Source organism: Lepidochelys olivacea (assembly GCF_965140295.1).
Source record: "Lepidochelys olivacea isolate rLepOli2 genome assembly, chromosome: 1".
Classification (NCBI taxonomy): domain Eukaryota; kingdom Metazoa; phylum Chordata; order Testudines; family Cheloniidae; genus Lepidochelys; species Lepidochelys olivacea.
In genome coordinates this window covers 161404321-161431944 of record NC_140411.1, presented here as the reverse complement: position 1 = coordinate 161431944, position 27624 = coordinate 161404321, and the positions used below count along the sequence as shown (strand labels likewise).

The 27624-nt window shown below is 39.9% G+C and overlaps 1 protein-coding gene across 1 annotated transcript in view; it reads right to left on the bottom strand.

The window, feature by feature from the left end:
* The window catches only part of DSCAM (DS cell adhesion molecule), a 641498-nt gene that overhangs the window by 511405 nt on the left and 102469 nt on the right, over positions 1–27624 (bottom strand). The window contains exon 3 of the mRNA XM_084616971.1: positions 26171–26317. Coding sequence (XP_084473097.1) covers positions 26171–26317 — 147 coding nt within the window. The remainder of the gene's footprint in view (positions 1–26170; positions 26318–27624) is intronic.

The following is a 27624-nucleotide window of genomic DNA, read 5'->3' as shown; positions in this document are numbered from 1 at the left end:
TCTGTCTGGTGGGAATTTAACATCTCTCCTATAAGAATATATTAAATTCCAAAAAATCCTACTTAAAAAAAAATCAACATCAGCATTGCACAGTTAAAATGGCAAGTCAGGAAATACAAAAGCTGATAATATTAACAACATTAATATTAACAACAATATGAACTTGAAAGAGCAGCACATCCAGTACATTATATTACATCTATCTAAAATCACAATATATTAAACCACTGTACATACTTAACCAAAAAATTGATAGAAGATACTATGACTTTGTAACAATTGATAGAACATTACTGTTGGAACCTTAATATTTGCATTTCCTGAACTTTGATTTTAGTTCTGTAACTATAGATGTAAAAAGAACTGTTAATGAAATGTTAATCTCGCTTGTTTAAAAGAAAAAAAGTCACATGCTTAATAATGTTAGCATTTAAACTGCACCAATTGCATTCTGAAGAGCCAGAAATAAGGTAAGATATTTATCTTCCTTTGGGATTTTATAAAATCCCCATCACCACAATAAGTAGCTGCTGAACTGAAACAAAAGTGGGTTGGTTCAGCTCTTAGTTTATTGCCATTTTTGAGTCTGAAAACGGGATTATAATGGGAACTGTTTTGTAACCATAACAGATACTGCTAGGTGCTTGCACATGGAAAGGAAAATAGTTCCATCAGTGCTATAAAAACATATAAGAGGACATGCTCTCTGCCTAAGGAGCTTGCCACCTAGTACAGACAAAACAGATCAGACATATACTATATAGTACTGCTTCAGGTGCCAGAATAAGTCCGATTTTTTGCAGGACTGTTGCTGACGTGTTTTTCAAAAGTTTTTCACAGAAGAAGTTTGTTTCTGAGGGCGATATTCCTATATTCCTTCTCATAAACACCAAGATCAATAAAAAGCTGTTCCAAAACTTGGGGTCAGGCCATTTTCTTACAATGGATATATTGAATTCTACAGTATTAGAGACCTTCACTTACTTTATGTGTGGCTCACTTTCAAGGATATGCAAATGAATATTTTTCATGAAATCAAACTAAGATTCATGGAGAGTTCTGAAAAAGAGCAGATGAGGGATTTGCAAACTTCTACATCTTAGGAAAGAGGCTATCAAGAGCTCCTGGACACCTTGCCTATTTATGGATCATCCCCAAACCCCCTCACCTCCCTACATCAGCGACAGCAATTGCTTACATAGTAAAACAAAATTAAGAAAGCAATGTATTATACCTTCTTTTAAAATTTGATTTAAAAGCTTCAAACAAAGAGAGCCAGCACCATGTGACCAGCCTATTCTCTGTAGCCCACAAGGAAGTTCTCATGGAAGGAAGACTATATAGTTTGGGAGCCACTGCCACAGATAACAGGAATTGAGAAATCAAACTTATGTTCTCTCTAGCATGGTTATCCAGACAATGGAATTTCAGAACTACATCTACATACATCTGTATCACCTTTGTCATCAGTGTACTTCAGTCTGGAATTCACTTTTTTAAAAGTTGTTCTAGATTTTATTTGAATAAAATAGTTGAGAGGTTCACTGCATATGTAGTCTAAAACAAGACATGAGGATTCTGAAATGGTAGCAGTTGAATCTTGTGTTTGGGAAGAAGTGACCAAACTTGGCCCAGTATACCAAACTGAGGATCTGAACTTGGGGAGTAGTGACAGAACTGGGTTGGCTGGGAATTTTATTAAGTTCTACTCCCTGATTCTGCAACCTACAATCAGGTAAATAAACTAGGAGCTTTGTTAACATGCGAGCAAGTGCCTCTGATGAATACTCCCATTTGTTTCACTGATAAATTGAGGGTATTGGATTCAGCTACCAAACACCTGTAGTTCAGTTTATCTTGTAAACTTCTGATATGTTGACAGCAGTTAGGTGTGCTGTGTATTCTGATAGCAAACACAATCTCTAATGAGGGATCCATCTGAAATGGTCATCAGGATCATGACAAGTAAAGATACCCTTCATTTTAGTGACTTACCAGTTTTACATGCTGGTAAAGATCATCTATACCAAAACTCACGATGAGTTGCTATTAAAAGCCATTCTAGATGTACAAGCTTATTTTTGCCCCTCTTGCCATTATATGGCCTGAATGAACAAGAATGAAAATGCCAGCTGTAGAAATTGAGCTCTCTAAACAATTAGACCTCAGTACCCAAACTCCTCCTCCCCTGCATCAGACAAGCTTGGCACCAAGCCTTTCAGCTTAAGAAGCACATTTGAATCCATGCATTTAAAGTTGCTTTTAAGACTGGTATTTGAACATCATTTTTCATAAAACAAATGCAATCCACTTCTGCTTGTAACTCATTAAGTTACTAATACTTCAGCGACTGGGCACATTCGTTTTGTCGCGAGGTAATCTGCCCTACATCCCCTTCAGGGGTTGACTCTGGCGAATTTACCTCATGTCAAACTAAAGTGTCCAGTGTCACAGCTACAATGGCTCCAGCGGTACAGTCACACCAGGGCCCATGAGATAAAGGGGGCCCAACCAGCTGACGCTGCACTACCTTACACACAGGGCCGGCTCTACAGTTTTTGCTGCCCCAAGCAGTGAAAAAAACTGCCGCCGGGGACAGCAAAAGGGAGAAGCTGCCGCCGATTTGCCGCTGCAGCCGGCGGAACAGAGGGGCTGCCGCCAAATTGCTGCCGCGGAAACACTGCCGCCCCTTTCTAACTGCCACCCCAAGCACCTGCTTGGAACGCTGGTGCCTGGAGCCGGCCCTGCTTACACACCATTGTATTTACGCCACAGGCTACCTGGGTAGATAGTGCTCTGAGGAACAGAAAGCAGCCTGCAGACAGCCAGGCTGCCAGGGAAGTGCTCTCACCCCCTACCCAGCCACCTCCCACCCCCAGCACGCATAAGATCACAGTTGTGGCTCAGTTCCATGTCAGCACCCATATTGCATCTGCCACTCCACCCCTGCCTCCCATGATTCCTACATCCTGGGCCCTGTCTCTTCCCCTGCCACCTTCAACATACACTGTGTCCTCCATTTCAATAGCAAGGAGCTTATCCAGTCACCACAGAAATCTCAACGATGGTCAAGTCCTAAATTTCCAATAAAAAAACCCCTCGGTGGTTGTTCATATACCATAAAGCAACACATACACACATACTTTTTCCTTCTTTTGGAGGTCACCTTTAAATGAGCTGCCAAGAACCACTAACTGCGCAATGGCAGCTGGCTACCATGAAAAATTAGAAGCAATGGGAGAAAATGCAGACCAAAAATGGTAGGCCAGTATTAAAGGCTCCCCAAGGCAGACAGCTGAAGCCCCGCCACCTGGGGCTGACAGCTGAAGCCCCGGGTGCCAGGGCTCTGGCTCTCAGTGCCCCATTGTGCCGCATACTAACAGCCAGTGCAAGCACCACTGATAAGGATGCATACAACCAACAGAAGGTGCAAGTATGGACGTGCCAACCCGATTTAATTACTGTGGTGGCTGTACATCGACATAACTTAGATGGACTTAATTTTATAGCGTAGACTTGCCCTCAGGTAAGAAACAGTGACAACTTTTCTTGGGTCCAGAGAGTCTGCTTTTAAAGGGACACAACTAATGCAACCTGAAAGAGGTGTCAAAATGCAGCATGCTATCTGAATTTCTTTTAAAAACTTCAGAAAAAAAAAGTTTTTTAAACACCCACCTTCCGAAAATTTTAAGTCTAAAATGTATAACTTGACACTTCCACAGTAATTAGCTAGGTAGGACATCTGTATTTTACTAAGGTACATTAAGTGAGAGCCTATAAGGGTTATTTTAATTCCAGTATGTAACGTCTGCATTCTCAATAGGATTAAAAAGGTGTAGACACAATTTATAAATAAATTCATACTAGCAATTCATAGTCCATAAAGTAATAAAGACAACCCCAAATTCAGGCCTCTTGAAGACGATAGGAGTTTTGCCAATATCCCTCAATATAAGTATTCATATAGAGTAAAAACCCCCACACAGTAGATCCTTTCTGCAAATAACCTATGTGCATTGTTGAACTACAAATAATAATATAGTAAAGGTGGGCAAAAAATTGTGAACTTTAAATTTCCAAAAAAACAACAATAATCTGTTGTACAGTTACTATATTTAATCTCCTAAACAGCGTCCACAACCAATGCACAGCAAATTCAAATTCTAAATGACTCAAGGGGCTGGAGTTTGACACTGTAAGGGAACAAAATCAATTTCTGAGCTATTCTGTAAAATAGTCTATACCCCACAGTCACCCCATCCCCAAAAGCCAGTCAAGTCTCTCTCCTTCTATGCTATAGACTGAGGAATGGGGTCATCAAATGTGCTTTGCTTATCATTAGATTCACACTTCTCTTGCCTCTGCACAAAAAACAACTCTAAGTCTTGCTTGTTTACATAAAAGCGTAATTCAGAGTGTGTGTGTTACAAGTAACTACAGTATGTATTTAAATATGATCTGCTTGTATAACCCACACACTTTCTGGGTGTGGTGTTCTGTCCCATCTAGCGGCACTCAGACCACTTACAGAGAGATAAAATGAGTCTGTTCTACAGCCTTAGCTAAGAGGAAGTTGGCTTTTAGCTCATGCGCTAGAGGCTCAAGCACTAAGCTCCAGAGACCCCAGGTTCAATCCCACCCATCGACGACCAGGGTCTGTCAGCGTTACACAATGCACACATATATGTACTATAGTGAGTATTTTTCTTATATATTGATTTTTATATCGTATTTAGTGGCTCATATTAACCTTTTGCATTTTTGAACAATTAGTTGGCAGGCATGACCTTCTGATCAAAAGCAGCACATGCTAGTTGTCCCACACTCATACCAGAAGGCAATAATCCTTATATAAAGGGAAGTATGAAGTCCATGCATGTTACCTGCTATTTCTGCTGTTATTTAAGAATGTATCTTCTAATAGATTTCAGAGTAACAGCCGTGTTAGTCTGTATTTGCAAAAAGAAAAGCAGTACTTGTGGCACCTTAGAGACTAACCAATTTATTTGAGCATAAGCTTTCGTGAGTTACAGCTCACTTCATTGGATGCATACTGTGGAAGATACAAAGATAATGAAGTAGTGTAACTTAAGTCGACTTACAGCTTTAGTGTAGACCACTATTTTACAAAATTAAAACAACAGAATCTTCCCATCACACCCAATCAATACTTTGTATATGTATAGGCAAACCACACAGAATAACACACTATTCAATTATTACATTACAAAATTAAAATCAAAAGATCTACATATAATCAAAATATGCTTGGAGTTAATGGAGGAGTATAACCAGCAGTTATACTATGCTCCTACACCTGTGACACTGTTGCAAGTTGAACCGTTGAGAAAATGCTGGAGCACGTCATCACATTTTGGGGTGTACATGCCATCACTTTATTTTCCTAGTTTAAGCACTGCTTTGTTTCTCACCTTTTTTTAAATGCTTTATTCTACTCCCCTACCACAGACTTCTGAAATTAATCATAATATATATTCCTCCACCACCTACACTAAGGGCTTGTCTATACTTCAGTCGAAATCAACACTGCTGAGATCGATGCAGTGGTGTTGATTTATCAGGTCTGGTGAAGGCAAGCTAAGTCAATAGCAGAGTGCTCTCCCATCGACATCTGTACTCCACCTCCCCAAGAGGCAGAAGGTAAGTTGGTGGGAGAGCATCTCCTGTCGACATAGCGTGGTGTAGACACCGCTGTAAGTCGACTTAAGTTACGTTGACTTTACTTACGTAAGTTATAAGTAAGTTATATGAAGTAGTGTAACTTAAGTCGACTTACAGCTTTAGTGTAGACCAGCCGTAAGAGAGCACTGGGAGGAATAGTTTTCATTTTCTGGAAGAACATAAGTACTGGAAAGCTTTGCAAAATGAGGGCATTATGGCCATTCCTACACTGATCATATCTCACATTTCTAGCATAAATCTAAATTTACCTAATGATTTTTCAATACATGTCTAATTTTATTTTACAAAATTAAAACAAACAAAAAGTTCCATCTCTTACATTAAGAGAATATTTCACATAGTTCCTCCATCATTGAAAAGGTATATCTTTTGTCCCCTTTTCAGGTGACCTCATGATTAAGAAGGGTCAGAAACATAAATACACCTCTACCCCGATATAACGCGGTCCGATATAACACGAATTCGGATATAATGCAGCAAAGCAGCGTGGCAAGCCTGGGAGGGGGGAGAAGCGGAGCTGTGGTGCGTTCATGGGAGGAGGCAGACCAGAGGTGAGCTGGGGCAGCGGGGCCGCAGCAAGTAAGGGTGGGGCACAGAGGAACCGCTCCCCACCTCCACCTCCTCCTCCTCCCCTGAGCGCTTCACAGATGCTCTGCTTCTCCCCGCCCCCTTCCTTCCAGGCTTCCCATGCCAAACAGCTGATTGGGGGGAAAAGTGGAGCGGCGGCAAGCTTGGGTGGGGAGAGGTTCCTTTCCCTACCCCCATATAACACGGTCTCACCTACAAGACGGTAAGATTTTTTGGCTCCCGAGGACCGCGTTATATCAGGGTAGAGGTGTATTAAATACATTTCAAAGTTATCACAGGCACAGTTGCATCATGTGGCAGGAATCACAACATTCATTCATGTCTTTGTGGTAACTTCAGGTGGGGAGGTCACAAGCCATCAGCTTCCACCCCCAAATCTCATTTCGCCTCCAGCATTTATAATAGTGTTAAATATAAAAAATGTGTTTTTAATTTAGAAGAGGGGGTCACACTGAGACGTTTGCTGTGTGAAAGGGGTCACCAATGCAAAAGTTTGAGAACTACTGATCTAGACCATCCTAGACAAGTGTTTGTCTAACCTGGTCTTAACAATATCCAATGATGGAGATTCCACAATCTCCCTAGGCAATTTATTTCAGTGCTTAACTACCCTGACTGCCCTTACTGCAATTTAAGACCATTGCTGCTTTTCCTGTGCTGAGAAGTTAAGGAGAACAATTTTTCTCCTTTCTCTTTGTAACAACAATTTATGTACTTGAAAACTGTCATCATGTCCCCTCTCAGTCTTCTCTTCGCCAGACTAAACACACCTAATTTTTTCAATCTTCCCTCATAGGTCACGTTTTCTAGACCTTTAATCATTTTTGTTGCTCATCCCTGGACTTTCTCCAATTTGGCCACATCTTTCCTGAAATGTGGTCTCCAGAACTGGACACAATATTCCAGTTGAGGCCTAATCAGCGCAGAGTAGAGTGGAAGACTTACTTCTCATGTCTTACTTACAACACTCCTGCTAATGCATTCCAGAATGATGTTTGCTTTTTTTGCAAGCGTTACACTGTTAACTCATATTTAGCTTGTGGTCCACTATGACTAAGGCTATGTTTTAGTCATGGGTAATTTTAGTAAAAGTCATGGACAGGTCATGGGTAGTAAACAGGCCCCTGACCAGTCCATGACTTCAACTATATACCCCTGCCAAAATGGCAGGGGGGGGTACCCAGGGGTACTGCGGGTGCTCAGGGGGGTGGCTTGGGGGTTCTTGCTGGGGGCAGATCCAGGGGGAAAAGGGTGGCAGCATGTATCCCAGGACCCCCGCTGGTGCTGGGAGGGGATGGAGGCTGGCACACTCCCACCCCAGCTCTTCACCTCCCTGGAAATGGCAACATCCACCTCGCTCAGCTCCTAGGCAGAGGCGTGGCCAGGCAATTCTGTGCACTGCCTATACCCAAAGTGCCAGCTCAGCAGCTCCCATTGGCTGGGAACCGTGCCCAATGGGACCTGTGGGAGAGGAGCCTGAGGGCAGAAGCAGCGCGCAGAGCTACCTAGCCATGCCTCTGCCTAGGAGCTGAGCAAGGAGGATGTTGGCACTTCTGGGGAGCTAGGAATCACCGAGAGCCCACCTCACCCCATGCCTCACCCCAATCTCTTGCCCCTTCCCACACCCAAACTCCTGCTGCTGTGGGGGGAGCGCAGTGGCCCGAGACTGCCCCAGCAGCAGCAGCCAGTGCAACTGGCCCAGGGCTGCCTGAGCTGCTCAGGTGGACCCCGGGCCAGGCATAGCACCTTCTGCAGAAGTCATGGAGGTCCTGGAAAGTCACGGAATCCGTGACTTCCATGACAAACTCACAGGCTTAACTATGACCCCCTGATCCCTTTCCACAGTACTCTTTCTTAGGCAGCCCATTTCCCATTTGTGCAACTGATTGTTCCTGCCTAAGTGGAGTACTTTGCATTTGTCCTTAATGAATTCCATCCTATTTACTTCAGACCATTTTTCTAGTTTGATCATTTTGAATTTTAACCCTATCCTCCAAAGCACTTGTAACCCCTTCCAGCTTGAGATCATCCTCAAACATTATAAGTGCAGTCTCTATGCCAGTATCTAAATGTGGAAAGGCCTGCTGAGGGAGTAAACCCTGGTGGATAAACCACTGAGGTCGATTTGCAGTGTAATACACACCAGTTCCATAGTTTTACAAATTCAGGGCATAAGGGCTGGGATCTTGCTTCTCCTTGTTGATGGATATAATATATTGCTGCTCTGGTAGCCAACATTATTCTGATCAGATGGCCCCTGATGTGGAGTAGGAAATGCTGGCCAATGTAACAAATCACTATGAGCTCTAATATGGAGGATCTGCCTCCTGAGGGGTGCATTTGCCCTGAGCTGTGAAGTTCTGGAAGTGTGCACCCCGCCACCCCCAGCCTATCAGGGAGGTGGTGGTAGTGATGACCCTCATGGGAGAAGGCTGCAAGAACACAACTCCCATGCACACCTTTTGTGGCTTCTTTTATGAATTAGAGAATTGAGGACCCTCTGGAGGTACTGACACCCTATTGGATAGTGTTAGAGTGTGTTTGTTGAGGGTGTAGATGGTGAAGAGCTAGGCCTAGGTGAGTGGGAGGTGTTACCTAAAGGGTTGGAAAACTCATGAGAATATCCAAACTTTTGCATTTCATCTATAATTAATCAAGTGGCTATTAAATTATTTTAAAACACAGAAAGCCTTGAGGCTCAAAGTAGATAAATCTTTGACTGTGTGAAATATTGAATTTTTAAAAACCCGAAAACATTGTTGTGATAAATTGTAAGCATCTTTCAATGGCTCAAAGGATAATGAAATGCCACAGTGAAGCATTTCAGCATCTCTTTATTCCTTCCTTAAAGATTCCACTTTGCAAACTAGGGGAAAATAAGATAATTACATATAGGAATTAGAAGAGATCTCATATTGCTATACTGCAGCGTACTGTTAATGATATTTATCACTTACATTACTTTACGCATACTTTTAAATTAATCTTCCCAACAGTCACATGTGGTAGTTCAATAAGTAGTGTAATTTCATTTTACACCTTGAAACACTGAGGGGTTACATGATTTGCCCAAGGTCATACAACAAGTCAGTGCCAGAAATTACACTGTAGCTAAGTCCTGTGCTTAGACCGCATTGTATAACCTTTAGGCCACATTTTCAAAGCCCCCCACAAGGCATTTCTATGCATTTTGTATGTGCCTGCATTGGCTTTTATATTTTACCCTTTGTGTTTTACATAGGAGTGCTTCCAATGTCAGGCTCACTAATGGGTTATCTTCTGTTGCTGAAAGAGACAACCCTTTGAGCTACCCAGAGCTCTTCTGCCGAGATCTGTGTAGCTCAAAAGCTTGTCTCATTCACTAACAAAAGTTGGTCTAGTAAAAGGTATTACCCCACCCACCTGGTCTCTAATATCCTGGGAACAACACAACTACAACAACACTCCAAACAATTTGTTCTATTGTCAGCCCAATCAGGCCCCAGTCCTATCATGTATGATGGAAGCTCAGCTTGCTGTAAGTATAGGCACAGGGCCTGTGGCTCTATTAGATTAATGTGTTCCAGAATTGGTCAAATATTTTGGTTTGAAACTGAGGAAGGGGGGTGGGGGGGTGTATAAAAAACCTTTTTGAATGAAAAAAGAAACTTTCATGTAAAGTTGATCTTTTATTTACACACACACACACTATAATATATCCTGTTTTTTCCATCAAAACTGAAAACTGAAAGTTGCTGTATTTTTCTTCTCTGCCCCCGGAACCTCTTTTGTTACTGAATGGAGCAGAATAAATGAATTATGCTTAAGGTTGCCCCATTCATTTTGTTACATTCAGTGGCAAAAAGGGAAATAAAAAGGGAGGAGGAGAAAAAAATGAGCTTTCAAAATTTTAAACACTTTTCCAAAAAATTGTAAAAATTTTCAGTGAAGTGAAAAAATGTTCCATTTCAAACCCAGAAAACCAGAAACAACTTCAACATTTGGAAGTTATTTGCAAAGTTGTTTCCCCATTTTTGGACTAACTCTAATGTCTCTCTTCCCTTTGGGCCTTGAAATATGGTGAACATATTTGGATCAAACTTCAGAAGCAGATGGTTATTCTGAGGCCTGAATACCAGTCCAATGACCTTCTTCCCCATTTCCAATAACTTCCATTGTGACGTTAAACAGGGCACTGGAGGGACAGCAGCCCTGTGGTGGCAAGCCGTGGTACCCAAAGATGAAATTCCATTACTTCCTTTGAGGGTGTTGGGGTTGTCTCATTGGCACATTTTTCATTGTTTCATATTCACTGGTATGTCTGCATTTTAACTTTATTGCCACATGTCTCATTCCAAGGCCGCTTCCAAAGCCAAATTAACCCAATCCTCAGTTCTGTCCTGCTCTTCTGGACCCTCACTCGCTCTCTTGAGCCACACAGCGTACAGCCACATTTTCTTTCTAAACTAGTTGTGCAATTCTCACACCTGCTGGTTTTAAAAGCAATAAATCTAAAATGGCCTAATAGATTGTCATTAAAATAATGTTGCACCTACAAGACCAAGTTCAGCCCAAAAATCATTTTTATGATTGTCTTATAAACTCCCAACAACAAGATTTCTGAATAGAAATAGATCTCTATAAAAAGTACCCATATATTAATTGTAATGTGGAGATAACGGGGTTAACGATAAATTTTAAAACATCCCTCAAACCTCAGTTGCATGAATGTTGGATGTGGTACTGTAGGACAACAAAGCAGTCTTAACGAAGCAAGCAGGGCACGCAGATGTGACCATATACTTCAGTGTTCCTCATTAATACACTGGGTTGAAGTCAATACCTACTTGCAACTCAGCAATTCGGGAATCTTATGCTCCTGCAATCAGAACAAAGGTGAAAAATGCCTGTGTATTTAACTAAATAGGTTCCTATTAGGAATGCAAAAATGGCACTGATTTCATTTAAGAGGAGCAGCTTGGATGAATGGCGTAGTTAAACTGCTACATACAAATCATCTCAGCTCCAACAGTTTTAATTCAGGAGAAAATACAATAGTCTGCACAAAAGTTCTGAAGGAATTTGTTAACATACAACATGTTAACTTAATTGAACTGAAATATTTAGTATTCCTTTCTCCGTACAAGAGTCTGGGGAAGAATGTGGGAAATTAACAGTACTGTAGAAAACTCCAGCTAAGCCATTTAACTTCCACACATGAGTCAGAGAAGGTATTAACTGGAGAGATTAGAATGAGATTTGAACTTTAGCAATGCATGTCATTTGTAAAGGACATGAGTCACAAAGAAGAAAGGAAAGAAGTCTCCAGTTTTAAATGCAATTCATTTTCACTGATTAAAACAGACAGAGAATCTTCAGTTTTCTCTGACATATTTAGGGCATTTTTTAATACTTGTTCGTACTGCTTCCTTGTAGTGATTTATTACTAGGCAATATCACACACAGTAAGAAAATACATCTAAATAAAATGAAGCAGCAAAAGGCAAACAGTTTTATTTGATTTTTACTGACTATATTTATCAGCAATGATTTCCCATCGCATTTCTTTTAGCAAGCTTGACATTCTAAGTCTTCCACACAGTGAACTCCAATCTAAGTCAAGGGAGTTCTGGCAATGGCAATCCAAATCACAGAGAGCATGTAGGATTGGGTCTACACACAAGACAAAGCAGAGGCATTCTCACCACAAAACTGTTGCCATTGTTCTCCCAGTTCTGATTTTTTTCATGTCTTTGTTGGAGGTGATGGGGAAATTAACTGAGAAAATGTATAGGGTGTGAAACCTTTCTTCTGCTAATCCAGTACTTATAAAGAAATATATGAAAATGAAGGCTCAAAACTGAGGACTACACATCAGGAGACCCAATTTCTGTTCCCATAGAGTCTCAGAACTTGGGCATTTCAATAAACCGCTTTGGGTCTCAATTTCTCCATACGTAAAATGAAGATAATAATACTAATACCTCACAGAGCCTTAATATTTGTCAAAGAGAGATTTTCAACTGATTTTCATCAGGACTTGTGTTCCTAAGTTCCTTAAGCACTTTTGAAAATCTGGCCCAAAGTACCTTAAGATTCTTGGATGGAAGGCCCTATTGAACTGCAAAGTATTACTATTAATAATGCTATTCCAGTAACAAAAGTATAATGGATATGGAAAACACGGTAGGCAAAAGTAGCAGAGAATTTTTTAAAAATTAGCAAAGCACCAGAGAATGTACATATTTTGTTCCACTAGGACACGTAAGGGAGATCTTTCTATTTTCGACCCTAAAAATGCTGAGTATTTGGCGTACCACTGCTTGCACTATCTGACCACTTTCTATTCTTTTTCGCTTCTGTTGCAAAGTTCTAAAGTTGTTTTTTGGCAAGGCATATAATTTCCACTTGGGTAGAAATGGTTGGGTTTTTTCATTGAATGTTGTTCAATATCAGCATGGGGTTATTTTCAGGGACAGAAAATTTTATGAAACACTAATATGTTTATGAAACCAAAAATGTTTGGGGAAAAAAAGGCCATGACACTCACAAAACTTCTTACTTCACCTCTGTTCCCAGCCTTGCATTCCATATTTAAATATAATATGGTGCAAGTGTAGTTAGTCTTTGATACATTCCTTGTGTTTCACTATATTCTTTTTTCCAACCTCTCCCTCACTCCATTAATTGCTTATGCTTTTTTTATTGCAGGAGTACTGAGGAAGTTGAATGAGACTTCAGATAAATGAATTGCAATAAAAAGATTATTGTAAATCATGCTGCATGCACATATACAAATTATAAGGCGGCTGAATATACAGATCTAAGACTTCACACAGATATTTTGTTTTAAATGAGAAATTTGCTTCAAGGCAAGTTATTTCATTTGTAAGGACAATTTCTTCTTTTTTGCCCTGAATAGTATTTTACATAGTTTAATCCTTTTTTTAAAATGCACATACTATTTTTTACATTTAAAGGGCCGCTGTCACATGAAATCTAACCAATTTTTTAAAACAGGAGATAAAAGTCATTTTGCACATGGCACCAATTCATTCCATCAAATTATTGTGATAAAAATAAAAACACACAGCAGATTTTCTATTTTCAAATAAATGGTTCTCTTTCTTCTGTGTTGCCTGACTCACACAGAATGCATAAATGGTCAAAGTAAACAGTATAAAAACGAAGAAAAATATTTTTTCCACTATTATCTCTCAGTGACTGCTTTGAGGGTTACTTGTAACAGTGTAGAAAAACATAACACAGAAATGTGATTTTTATATTGTGTCCCTTTAAATAAACCCCTACATTTTATTTATATAAATACCAAGGTGTTTAAAAAAACCCACACAAAAATGACAAGCTCCAAAGAGATTTTTTTCATTACAAATTCAACTTATTCCTTGACTCTGAATACCTTTCTCAGAGTGTGTCTGTAATGTGGTGTCCTCCTTTTGGAAACAGATGTTTAGAAGGAATTTATTTTTTCCACAATGAATATGATCACAAAGAAAAATGCTATAAGTCAACTTTGTTTTCTCTGCTGAAACTGATAATCCCTGAACTGAGTTGTTCTGACCTTCCACAAGTAGCAGGGTGATCGTTCTCAGGGAATTTATGAGTATCACCATCTATTTGAAAAGAAAGCCCATGGATAAAAGAGGAAAATTAATTTGAATGTACAGTGAGAGGGAACATCAAGTGCTGGGCCATTCCCCAAATGGAATTTAGCCAGATTTGATCTCTAGGCACAGAGCCAGAGACAATGTCCTACTGGTTGTACATGCTATATTTTTCAGATGTAGATATTTGTCTGGAGCGGGGAGGTGGGAGAGTCTCTTCCTCAAAGCAGGATGACAGTAGGATTAAAGACCCGGGAGCATTAATCTTATCAGCTGTCCATGTTACCAGACTCAAAACCAGGGCAGTAGTAAAGCTTAAGTTTTTAGGTGGATCATTCCATATATCTTTCTCTAGCAAAACCACTCCAGTGTAATTAAGGTTAAATCCTTTAAAAAAAAAAATCTGATTGAACTAAAGTTTATAATCTAAACCACAAACATCTATTGAAAAGATGAATGTTAATTCATAATTAGTTTCAATCAGCTCATACATTTCACTAGCATCAACCCACTCTCCACAGTGGCCCTCCACCCCAATTTTATTTTTATTATTTTTATTTTTTTAAGTTCCCCATGGTTGCTTCTAACAGTAATCCAGATTTGGAAGTCAAGGCTCAAACACACACATTTAGAAATCAAGGTGACTGATTGTGATTGCCTGTGATATACTATTCAGAACAGCCTACTCAGATGGGGAAGTTGGGCTGGCATTCATGCTCAGGTGTGGATTTTTTTCTCCTGAGAGGTCAAAGCTCATACCCCACTGCACTGCTGCAGAAGCGCTCAATTAGACATGAGGACAGTGGCCCACCTGAGACATCAGCAGTGCAGATATGAATTTTTAACTCTTCTGTGCAATGAAGCATCAGGTTTTTTTCAGTCCAATTCACTGCACGAGATGGAAAAATCTTCGCTTTATATCAAGCTAAAATTCTTGTATTAATTATATCAATTTGCATAAAATTCAGATGGAGAAAAATGGCAGAACAGAGAAAGTTAATATACATTTTTCTGAGAACTGAATTTGATTAGTTGGTTTTAAATGGATTCTGAATGTTAGAGGAACATATCGGAATAGACACAGGGCCGTTAAAATAGAAAAAAACAGGTAAGCACAGGAAGAAAGACTGAACTGAGATAGAAAAAAAATAGTTGCCATAGATATATACCTACATACTTCATTTCATGCACTCATAATTCTCTCTGGCAGCTGCATGATTAATTCAAAGATTTATTGATTTTTTTTTCCTTGCACAATCCTGCTGACCTGCTTTTGTTGACAGGTCTATGTGGATCACACTGCTCTGTCAGTTGAAAGTATGGCATCATGTTGGTCTCCGTGGCCTGGAGTAAACATTTTTACTACTTCAACATAAATAGGATTTGAGTGCATGATAAAAACAAACACCCTTTGTTTCTAACTGGGCAGATATGAACTAGAGAACCAGTAGCCTAAAAAAGCTGAGAAATATACTGAAAGTATAATGCATTTCTTTGTATTAAAATCGTTGTTTAGGGTTTCCCCTACAAGAAAGCCAACAGATTCAATTCTTCTAACAAATCACTAGAAAAAGCAAAGTACATTTGGGACAGTGAAAAAGTTTTAACTGTTATTGTGTATAAATGGGAAGATCAATTATCATCAAGCAAGAGGATAGTGCTTCCCCCAGAAAATTAGGAATAAGTAGTTCTTGTAATTATTGCACAAACCACTAGTTTTAACACAACCTGTATTCCTAAGTAATAACTGATCATCTAAAACTTAGACTGAACAAATTATATCTATCTCTATCTATCTATCTATATCATTGTGGTCTGCATTTTGGAGACCAAAGTGAAGAAACAGAAGAAGAAAAACTGTTCTAATGATATCTTTAGCCAGAGTGAAATCAGAAGGTACTAGATATCTCAACAGAACTGATTTTCTAGTGATCTTTTCAGTTCAACTTTGACTCTCAAGAGGGATGGATGGATCAGAGTAAGCACCTGAATTTTGGTGTGTCTGTCTGTCTGAACCTCTGAACATTTAAAGGTTTATTCATGGCAACAGTACTACGCCCATTAATGGGATTATTTTACTTCAACCAGTTAGACTGGTCAAAGAACTTCACCAGAAAATACTATATTTCAAGCTTAATCAATGTTAATGTCCGTTGTTATGAATTCACTCCATATCAAAATAAAATATAGGTCAGACATCATTGCTAGTGAACGTGTCTACATTTAACCACTTTGAAATCACAGCTAAACCACAAATATATAAACTTGGAAGGATGAGATATTTATCAGCAAATGCCAGTTTCACCATACACTTATAAATCAACACATATATATTTCCACCAATGATAACAGAAATTTACAGATAGACACAGAAAGAAAAAAAGTGTTTGAGAACTTAAGAGTTTGACTTAAGGATATTTACTTTGTATATTTTGACATATGATGTTCACAATTTATGTTTTAATGGTTATAAAGTTTTAACTTTTTGAAACTCAATGTTTACTGTCATTACATAATAATTATTGACACCTGCTCCCAATAATTTCCCACAATTATGAATATTTAAATAAATAAATAAAATAGGAAAAAATACCCGAAAAATAAACACTGGTATTATCCATTAAAATTATTTAAAAATAAACATCAAATTTTTATAGGACAACAGCTTTATGGTGTAATTGGTTCTGAGAAGCAAGGTATGCTTTCATTAAAATGAATGAGCTGATACGTCAATTTCATCCCTTCATATCAAATCCAACAGTGATCACAGAATGTTTTTCTCAGATCAGTTTCAGAATTTTTTTGGAATCATCTTGGAAACCTAGAGGATCCTCAGTATCTATTCACCAGTATATATAAAAATATGTAAATATCTAGGAGGGTAACAAGATCCAGAAGCAGCTAACAGCATGAGATTTAAAAAAAAAATGCTATGATCACTATTTTTGATAGAATTGCAAAGTTAGGGCTAGATCCACACAGATGAACAACCAGTCCGCATCTGTATTACACATCATGGGATTGGGGCTTGAATGAGTAGAGCCCATGCAGAAATTATAGGCTTGGACAGTATCTCACATTCACAAATTAAAGGCTTGGACAGTGCCTTGAACACATAAGCAAAGTCATATGGATCAAAAACTCTCTGAGGAATTGTAAATAAAGAGCAATAATAAAATTCACTGTGTCTGGTACAGGAAAGGAGTCCAGTGAGCGACTGTGAAGTTTAATAGACCATTCTATCTTAATTAATATCTTTAATAAAGATCCAGTGGAGGGGAGGGGTAAATATCATGTTAATTAAGAGTGCAGAATATTTGGCAGTGTTATGAACTCCAGAAAGCGGATAGATATAATGAGAGACAGAATTGCAAGAATAATCTGGCAGGCAATAATATATGATTTAACCTGGAAAAATACAGATAAACTCAGGTACGTCTGGGGGAAAATAATCCAATGCATAGATATCAAATTAAATATTAGTGTACAAAATAATAAGACAGCCCAAAAAAATCAAAACCAAAAACCAATATAGTTTGGCGCTCACGTCTCGTAACGTGATGTTTTGCGCAACAGGCCACGAGGCCTGTGCTGAGCTCCATGAAGAGTTCTCCCATATATACTATACTGCAGCATTGCCATAGGCCATATATTAGAATCATCATGCAATAGTCTGAGAAGGTGAAAGCACCTTTCTTTGTGGCACAGGCCAGGCCCTAGAACATGGTGCTACTTTCAGGGACCTTCAGTACCAGAAAGATGTGGACAAAACTGGAAGGAGAACCTCAAGAGAAACAAAATTGATTAAGGACTGAAAGGACTCAGTCATTTGGAAAAACTAATTATTATGTATATATTTATATTTGGTGAGGCTATAATGACTAGGGAGTGTGGTGTGTAATTGTCTATTAATATTCCAAGGATGGTGATGCAATAAAGGGAGAGAGGTTGTAACCAGGAGGAATGGGATTAAATTAGAAAGAGATTGAGTGTCAGGAAAACTTCCTAATATTTGAAGACCTGACCCAGGAAGAAGCTCCTCACTATTTCTCCTTTCCCACTTGAGGAAGGAAGGAAGGAAGGAAGGAAGGGCAGTGCCCCTTCTCCTCTCCAAGGTACCCATGCCACCTCTGCTTCCCCTCCTTTTGTGCAAGATCCCTCCCCTGGAGAGGTTTGAATCCTGTCAATACTCCTCACCTTTAAAAGGAAAAAAAAAGGCTGTGGAAGAAAGAGGGAAGAGATGGGATGAAGAGATTTAAATGAAGGAGAAAGAAAAATAAAAAATGCCACTTGCTTCCTAGGCACTCTTCAGTACGGACATGCCAACAGTACCTTCACCAGCTATGTACTTTCCACTTACTGTAGTACAAATAAAGTAACCAAAGGGGGGCAGATTTCTGCTCCCTGGATTTTTGGTACATCCCTTTCTGATATATCCCTTGCCCCCTGCTCCAACCTCCCACAGGCATCCATCCACATTCTTAATACTAAAAGGATGAAGGGGCTGGGGGTGAAAAGTCTGAAAGGTCCAACTGTTATCTAGAAAGAAAATAACTGTGCTACTTATGTCCACTCCATCTGCAGCCACTCTAGGAAACACAAAACAGAACTCTGCTCCCAACTCAACTCTTGCACATATGCTCTGCAATGCTAGCTCGACAGCAAAAAATTGGATACAATTAACTTAGGCTTGAACAGAGACTGGGAGTGGATGGGTCATTACACAAAGTAAAACTCTTTCCCCTTGTTTATTCCCCCCCACGCCACTGTTCCTCAGACATTCTTGTCAACTGCTGGAAATGACCCACCTTGATTATCACTACAAAAGGTTCCATACACACACCCCGCTCTCCTGCTCCTTATAGCTCACCTTAAGTGATCACTCTGGTTACAGTGTGTATGGTAACACCCCTTGTTTCATGTTCTCTATGTATATAAATCTCCCCACTGTATTTTCCACTGAATGCAGCCGATGAAGTGAGCTGTAGCCCATGAAAGCTTATGCTCAAATAAATTTGTTAGTCTCTAAGGTTCCACAAGTCGTCCTCTTCTATTCACTATCCATGACCTTAAATCCAATGAACCCTCTTTCCCTTTGTCTACATTATCAAAACATGAGGGAGGAGGGGGGAGGGATAGCTCAGTGGGGGGGGAGGGATAGCTCAGTGGTTTGAGCATTGGCCTGCTAAACCCAGGGTTGTGAGTTCAATCCTTGAGGGGGCCATTTGGGATCTGGGGCAAAAATTGGGGATTGGTCCTGCTTTGAACAGGGGGTTGGACTAGATGACCTCCTGAGGTCCCTTCCAACCCTGATATTCTATGATTCTATGATTAGATGACTGTGGATCTGGTGCTACCCCCTAGCATCCCTCCAAACATCACCCTGTCAGAGGACCAGAACCAAAATCCATTGACGTAAACAGATTTCAGAGTGGTTAGTCTGTATCAGCAAAACCAACGAGGAGTCCTTGTGGCACTTTAGAGACTAAGAAATTTATTTGGGCATAAGCTTTCAAAACTTATGCCCAAATAAATTTCTTAGTCTCTAAGGTGCCACAAGGACTCCTCGTTGGTTTTGTTGAAGTAAACAGAGAAACTCCCATTGACTTCAGTGAACTTTAGACCAGTCCCAGAATGCACAGAAACAGAACGCTGTCTCACTCCTAAAGAAGAAGAATCTTCCCTGGGAAAAAAAGTCAGAATATTTAAAGTGTATCCCTTATTTGCAAGTCAACAAAATCCAAGTTAAAAGTCATGCCATACAACTGACCTCCAGATCATGAAGGTGTTCACAGAGAAGCTGAGAGGGACTGTGGAAGAGTCCCAAAAACTCATTGCCCTAGGAAACTATGATGTCTGTCTGTATCTCTACAAGTTCCTCACTCTCACCCCCACCTCTCTCTCCTGCTGGTATTAGCTCATCTTAAGTGATCACTCTCATTTCAGTGTGTATGGCAACACCCATTGTTTCACGTTCTCTGTGTATATAAAATCTCCCCACTGTGTTTTCCACTGAATGCATCCGATGTAGTGAGCTGTAGCTCACGAAAGCTTATGCTCAAATAAATGTGTTAGTCTCTAAGGTGCCACAAGTCCTCCTGTTCTTTTTGTTGAAAGAGAAAGCTAAGAAGCAATCTCAGTTTTAGAAATGAGTGAGCTCTACAAGTCTGCAAGAAGTTTGGAAAACACATTGCTGCTGCAGCAAATTTAAAGTCCAATCCTGAAAAATGCTGAGTATCTGTACTTCCTATTAACATCACTAGCAATCAACAGAAGTTGCAGGTGCTCAGCAACTCTCAAAATCATTCCCTGAAAAAAAGAAAAAGGAGTCACCTGGCTGTGGCATTTTTCTGTGTAGTATTACAATTTAAAAGAGTATTTTAATTCCTTAGCTGCATTATTGATATTACATTAGATTATTCAAAAACTCGACATACGTTTAAACCTCTTTTACTGTCACCATCAGGTCTAGCAATTTAGATTTTTATTCTGTTCAACTTGGAGAATGAAAAATCTTAGAGCTAGAGCATTTGAAATGATGTTATAAGGCTGTTGATTGTTAGATAGAATTTTGGATGCATTCAAATCTGGATCTCATCTTTGCATGTGGGACCACTGACAATATTTCTAAAGGACTATAATTTATATAGAAAATTATCTACATTCATGAATAATATTAATTAGAAAATTTAACCCATTTTAGCCATGCAGAGCTATTAAGGAGAAAAATTATCTCTCCAAGGACTTTGAGATGCTGCCATAATCTCCAGATATAAGTACAGATGAAAACTTTAGTTCTGTCTCTTAGATACTACTATGTGGTAACTACTGGCAAACAGGACTGCTGAACATCAATCACTGCAATTCATAGAACTCTTGGTGGAAAGAGATCCAAGAACCCATGGAGCCTTCTAAAGTTAAGACTTAAAGAATACGGTATAAATTATGCAATTCATTACATTAAATGCAGGTCATTGTGCCTCAGTGACACATTCTCAAGCCTTGGTCTGCTGTGTCTAATTTATGGCCCATGGAAAGTACAGAGGCTCAAAGACTCAACAGCTGTCATCCTCATGTCAATCAAAGCCCTTCAGAGACTTGTTTACCTTTCATATTTCTATACCTTTCATTCAAAGCTGCTAATCTTTCACTGCTAATTAAATCCCCATTGTGCACAATTAATACTGTCCCTCTTCTTTTTCTACCTTTTTTAAAGCATCATATTTTTCACACAACTCAGATCCTTTCAAGGTTCGTTATTATACAGGAAAAATGGGGGAATTTACGCAGGAGGGTCCATGCAGCTCTTGTTAACCTCATTGTTAGTTACCAGCAGTCCTGTGCGTTACATCTTTATTACACACTAGAGTTCCTATGGACAGCTTTCTGCTCTCAGATAACTTCAGTGGGACCTCCTTATGCACAACCAAAAGCAGAATCTAGCCAATAGATTATAAAGTGAGAGATGTCTAGCATGTTGCATTATTATGAAACCAACAAGGCTCCTACTGTCTGAGCTAAGACATATTTCTTAAGTTTTCTTCTAAAAAACTAGATTTTGGAACATATAATGAGCAGCAATGCTTTCAAAAGCAAGCAAGCAAGCAGATAGCTGATTTGACACAGAAAAAAGGACTGTGTAATAGTGCAGCATCTGAAACAAGGATTGTGGCTCATTTGCAAGTCCCTTTATTCTAAAATTCAGGATGGGGACTCCATATATTTAAGTATCTGAAACGTTTACTCTAGATTATATCTGAAAGGATTGTATGCAAGTGTAACTAATTCAAAAGTAAAGTGACAGGTTTCAGAGTAGCAGCCGTGTTAGTCTGTATCCACAAAAAGAAAAGGAGGACTTGTGGCACCTTAGAGACTAAGCAAAAATCATTATTCTATAACTAGAACGTGCAGCACCTGTTAGGGTGCTGGCTTGTTTAACATTTTTAGGAAGTCTCACACTTCCTTCCATGGGTCTACGCTTGCTGTCTTACTTGTGTGTTCTTCAACAGATAATCCTTATGGGAGACTTTATTTTCAACTTTTTCTCTTTTACCATACTGTATACTTAGTTTTATCCCCCTGTTTCCATGGCATTTTGTCTAATACAGTTTGTGATAATCTCCAGTAAATATACATCCCTAGCAGATTCCTTGTAGAGGTTTCTGTTCATTTTAACTTTCCTTTCCGATAACATCCGCTACTCACTGATAATCAGCCACATTTCTCTTTTAATCCTATCCTGCCACTAATGTTCTCATATTAAATTGTCAGATGCAAAAACATACTATTGCATATTTCTTATCAACACTTCACAAAAGTTGATCAGAGACATATGGGAAAGTTGTTCTCATATTTGATACCTATGTTAGTATACATTTTCCCTCAAAATATTGACCACTAGTGGAAGACAAATCAATAGTCCTGTTATGTCTTAGCATCCTATTCATCAGCACTGGGAATCCGAGACTTTGAGGTTAATCACTATCCACCATTTGAGTTCATGGCAATATTATTGTTGCATTGATCATGGAGAGAAATAGATGCAATTGTCTCACAAAAGACACCACTTTTTAAAAAGTTAGCACTGCTGCTAAAGTACTGTGATAGTAAACAGCAAACCCTACAATCATTCTAGTTAAACTGGACTGATGTTCCCTGCCTCCCTTTAACACTGGAACTGAGGCATTCATCAGAACAACTGTAATTAAACATAGACTTTATATTTAATCTGTACTGTGACCACCTCAGGAATCAGATTTTCTAAATTATTTTACATGATATGGCAAGATACGCTAAACCACCTTTTAAGGAGCATCAGTTTTAATGGATAGTTTTTACTTGCATTGTCAGTGCACATGAATTTTTTTTTCAGATATACTATTGTAGGATCAAGGCCATGATAAATGTATTAAGGCTTCATTTTTAATGGCTTGCTGTACGGTTTCTAAAACAAATAAGTTTCAGATGTAATGGCTTATTAGGGCAACCCACCCTATCCAGCTCATGGAAATGCAGTTCCGCCCTTTGTTTCTTCCAGGGACATAGCCAGGCTGGACTTAATGGAGGAACAAGCCACAGAGAGGAATGAATGGTGATACTGTACTGCTCTCCATGTATACAAGGATGCTTTGGGATGAGAAGATGATTTTTAATGGATGCAGCTTCATCAATTAAAAAAGTAAAAATTCCTATGAGAAAAAATGTTTAGGTCTGGTGGATCAGTAAAGGACCATTATTATGTTCCTACATAAGAACGGCCATACTGGGTCAGACCAAAGGTCCATCTAGCCCAGTATCCTGTCTTCCGACAGTGGCCAATGCCAGGTGCCCCTGGGGGAATGAACAGAACAGGTCATCCCCCGTCGCCCATTCCCAGCTTCTGGCAAACAGAGGCCAGGGACACCATCCCTTCCCATCCTGGCTAACAGCCATTCATGGACCTATCCTCCATGAATGTATCTAGTTCTTTCCTGAACCCTGTTATAGTCTTGGCCTTCACAACATCCTCTGGCAAGGAGTTCCACAGGTTGACTATGCATTGTGTGAAAAAAAAGACTTCCTTTTGTTTGTTTTAAACCTGCTGCCTATTAATTTCATTGGATGCTCCCTAGCTTTTGTGTTATGAAAAGGAGTAAATAACACTTCCTTATTTACTTTCTCCACACCAGTCATGATTTTATAGACCTCTATCATATCTTCCCTTAGTTATCTCTTTTCTAAACTGAAAAGTCCCAGTCTTATTAATAAAAAGAAAAGGAGTACTTGTGGCACCTTAGAGACTAACAAATTTATTTGAGCATAAGCTTTCGTGAGCTACAGCTCACTTCATCGGATGCATACTGTGGAAAGTTTAGAAGATCTTATTATATACACACAAAGCATGAAAAAATACCTCTTCCCACCCCACTCTCCTGCTGGTAATAGCTTATCTAAAGTGATCACTCTGCTTACAATGACAGGTTTCAGAGTAACAGCCGTGTTAGTCTGTATTCACATCCGATGAAGTGAGCTGTAGCTCACGAAAGCTTATGCTCAAATAAATTGGTTAGTCTCTAAGGTGCCACAAGTACTCCTTTTCTTTCTCCTTACAATGTGTATGATAATCAAGTTGGGCCATTTCCAACCCAAATCCAGGTTTTCTCAACACCCCCCCACACACACACACACACACACACTCACTCTCCTGCTGGTAATAGCTTATCCAAAGTGACCACTCTCCTTACATGCTGGAAATGGCCCAACTTGATTATCATACACATTGTAAGGAGAGTGATCACTTTAGATAAGCTATTACTAGCAGGAGAGTGGGGTGGGAGGAGGTATTTTTTCATGTTCCAATAGGGTGGAATCAGGCTGTGAGGAGACAAGTCATGTTGTGGTAATTTTTCAAGATGTTCTGAATTGATAATGGAGAATGAAGGAACTTTTAATATTAAATTATCTAATTTAAAGACTATTTTAAGATTAAGAGAAATTAATCAGAAACCCATGTAATTATATGTTTGGTCATTTTAATTGTATTACATATTCTTTTAACAGGTTACAATAATAATAAAAAAGATATTTGTAACAGTTAATGGCTCAATCCTGTTCTTTAATGCCTGAGCGCAAATCACATCATCATGTCAACTGCTGTGCTGTATCTGCGATCCCGAAGTCCCAACTACTATAAGTGGATCTGTGGAGACAGGTCCTTGTGTTCAAGGGGGGTCTGCATGGGTGCAGGTTTCTACCCATGAAGATCAGATCGTTGGATCACAGCCCACATAGAACAGACTAAAGTGGATTTAGTGCACTTAAAACTATACTGATATCTGTGGACAAGGTGACTGATCACTTAAAAATACTACATTTCTGTACCAAACAAGTCTATTTTCATATTGTCCCAAAAATATCTAAGAAGCGACAAAACCATTTAAGCAATAGATTTGCCAGAGACAGGAAGTCAAGTTTAGAACACAAGGTATATAGAAACAAAGAATTCCATTTCTATCAGCACCACATTTATCCAAAACAGAGGGGTGGTTAACCTAGTGGAGGAACTTACAATCTTTAACTCATTTCAGCATATACTGTAGCATAGTATAAACACATTCTTAATAATACAATGCACTGACATTTAGCTCTGATTATTGTCCCCTTGCTGCAATACTCAACAGCTGTACTTTCACATCCTGTGCATGTACCTCATTTACTTGAGCATATAATAGCAGATGTTTATGTTTAACCACATAATACACATTTCAGTTGTAGTACAGCAACATGCACTTTCCATACGATACAGTCTGTATACAGAATATATTGTTCTATGGATTTCTTACATACTATTATATTATATATTATATTATATATATTATAGAAAATGTTGGATTGCTACAGTGAACTCCTGGCTCCCCTGAAGTCAATGGTAGGGCTCCCACCATTGACTTCAACGGGGCCAGGATTTCACTCCTAGACCTCAGTTTGGGAGGTTAAATCAGGTTAATGGGATTTTTTTTAAAGGGATCTTTGCTGCCTCTATACATACTTTCAGTACATACTGTAGGTGTTTTGTGGAGCCCTAACTAGATAATTCAATTATTTGCATGACAGTTTGCAGTTTTCCAATGGCAAAGTAATTTTTCTTTATACACAGCAGTGCAGATAGTTCTTTTTATAAACATACAGTTTAACTTCAATATATGCATAAATATATTTGGCATCCATCAAAGATTTTATTATATTATGTCTGTGGATAGTATATAAGCTTTCACACTGTGAAAGCTTCCAAATATTGTCTATAGGCATACCTGGTACAAAAATATTATTGAAATATAGGAGTCAATCGCACATATCATTTAAAACAACCAAAATAAATGTAACACAAGATTTCTTTTACTCCGTAACTAACTTCACCACTAGAAAACCCAATCACAACCCAACAAATAGATTATGACACTCAAAACAAAAAAATTCTATGGCAAACAGAATTTCCTTTAAAAAAAAAAACATCAAGTCAACACTATGCCACAATGCCAAGAAATTCTGATTTCATGTCTGGAATAAAACAAAATACATGTTAATTCCCCTGGGAGGAAGCTAAAAAAAGCCAGAGCTGTCTCAAAGCTTCAAGTCACACCTAATCACGAGGATGCATCAGAGCTACATGTGCTATACATTAATTACAGTGGAAAGATGAAATATCATTCAGCTATAATCAACACAAAGGAACCATTGAGCATTATGGAAAACACAGAAACCATATCCACTAGGGAAAGAAAGCCATTAAAGCCTACCTGAGACAAGTGAGACTGTGTCTTTCTCCCAAGAGACAACAGTGATGTATGCCTCCACAGAGGAGGGGATAATGCACTTGAAGACCGCTACATTGCCTCTCATGGCTTTCTGGTCCTCCACACGAACTGTGTAGGGTTCCCGTAAAACTAAAATGGAAGAATAGTGAGTTTTTGTTAGTGAGGGAGATGGTAAAGCCAATGTAGAATTAAATAGAAAGAAGTCCTGTCTGGAAAGGCAGATGGGTATCATTTTCCCAAGGACTGAATGTAGACAACACATTTCCTCAACCTTTATAAAGGAAATCAGAAGATGAGCTCATGCCCATCAGCCCTTTCACTTTCACATGCCTTACAGCAGGCTTAGTCAAAGCCACAAACCCAAAATGTTGGGATTGTGCCCTGCTGCAGTTCTTGCATTGGTCTTTCACAATTCACCCAGGATAAAGACAAATTAGGCAGGCAAGTAAAATATTATTAGACTTTCTTCATCCTAACGGCAAGGGTAAGAAAGTAAATTTTGTGTCTTGGCTGGTAAATCTGAAATAATTTTACACTGCTGATCTGAAGGGTCTCCCTGAAAAAACTCCAAGATCCTCTTGCTTACTCCAATACTATACTATACCGCATCACATTTCAATGTTCATCCTCCAGTTAATTCATGGTGTAAGGGGAAAATCATTTTCCAAGAGAAACAGTCTCCACATGTGTGACAGGTTTCAGTCGGTCCTCCGAGCCCCTAGGGGCGATGGAGAGCTATGATCCCACTGGCAGGCCTCAGTCACACCTTTCGGGCACTGGGGAATTAGCGGGGAAGGTGTGCCGGCCGGAGTCTGCAGCGTGCCCCTCAGGCAGGGGAGCGCCGGCATGAGGCTGTAGCGCGCCCCTCAGGCAGGGGAGTGCCGGGGTAGGGGAACTCAGGCCCATCCGAGTCCACTGCGTTTCAGCCCCTGGGCCCGGTCAGTGGCGGGAGGCAAAGTTCCTGCCGCTTGGTCAGCAGGGCCGTCCGCACCCCGCTGACCAAACACACCCACCACACGGTGCCGTTCTGCCCCTGGGCTACTTCCTACCCAGCCTCTCCGGCGGGTCTCTCCGGTCGCTCCAGCTCGTCCGGGTATTGCGCAGCTGGCAGCTCCAGCTCCCCCTCTGTGTCGGACTCACGCCGGCCCGGGCTACAGCCGGGCCCCTCCAGGTCCTCCGGGTATTCAGCGGCTGGCAGTCCTGGTTGCCACAGGCCTTCCTCCTGGTCCGGTTCCTCCTTGCCCAGGGCCTCTCCTGGGTCAGCAGCAAGATCGCGAGGGAGCAGCCTGCGTCTGTCTCCCTCCCTGGTGCTGTCCTCACTGGGCAAAGGGCCCCATCCTTTGTACTTCCTGTCCCACCCCTCCCCTTCCGGGGATTGGTGGAAGCTTGGCCTGGCCCCGCCCACTCAGGCTGAGAGGGTGGCTCTTTACCCTCTG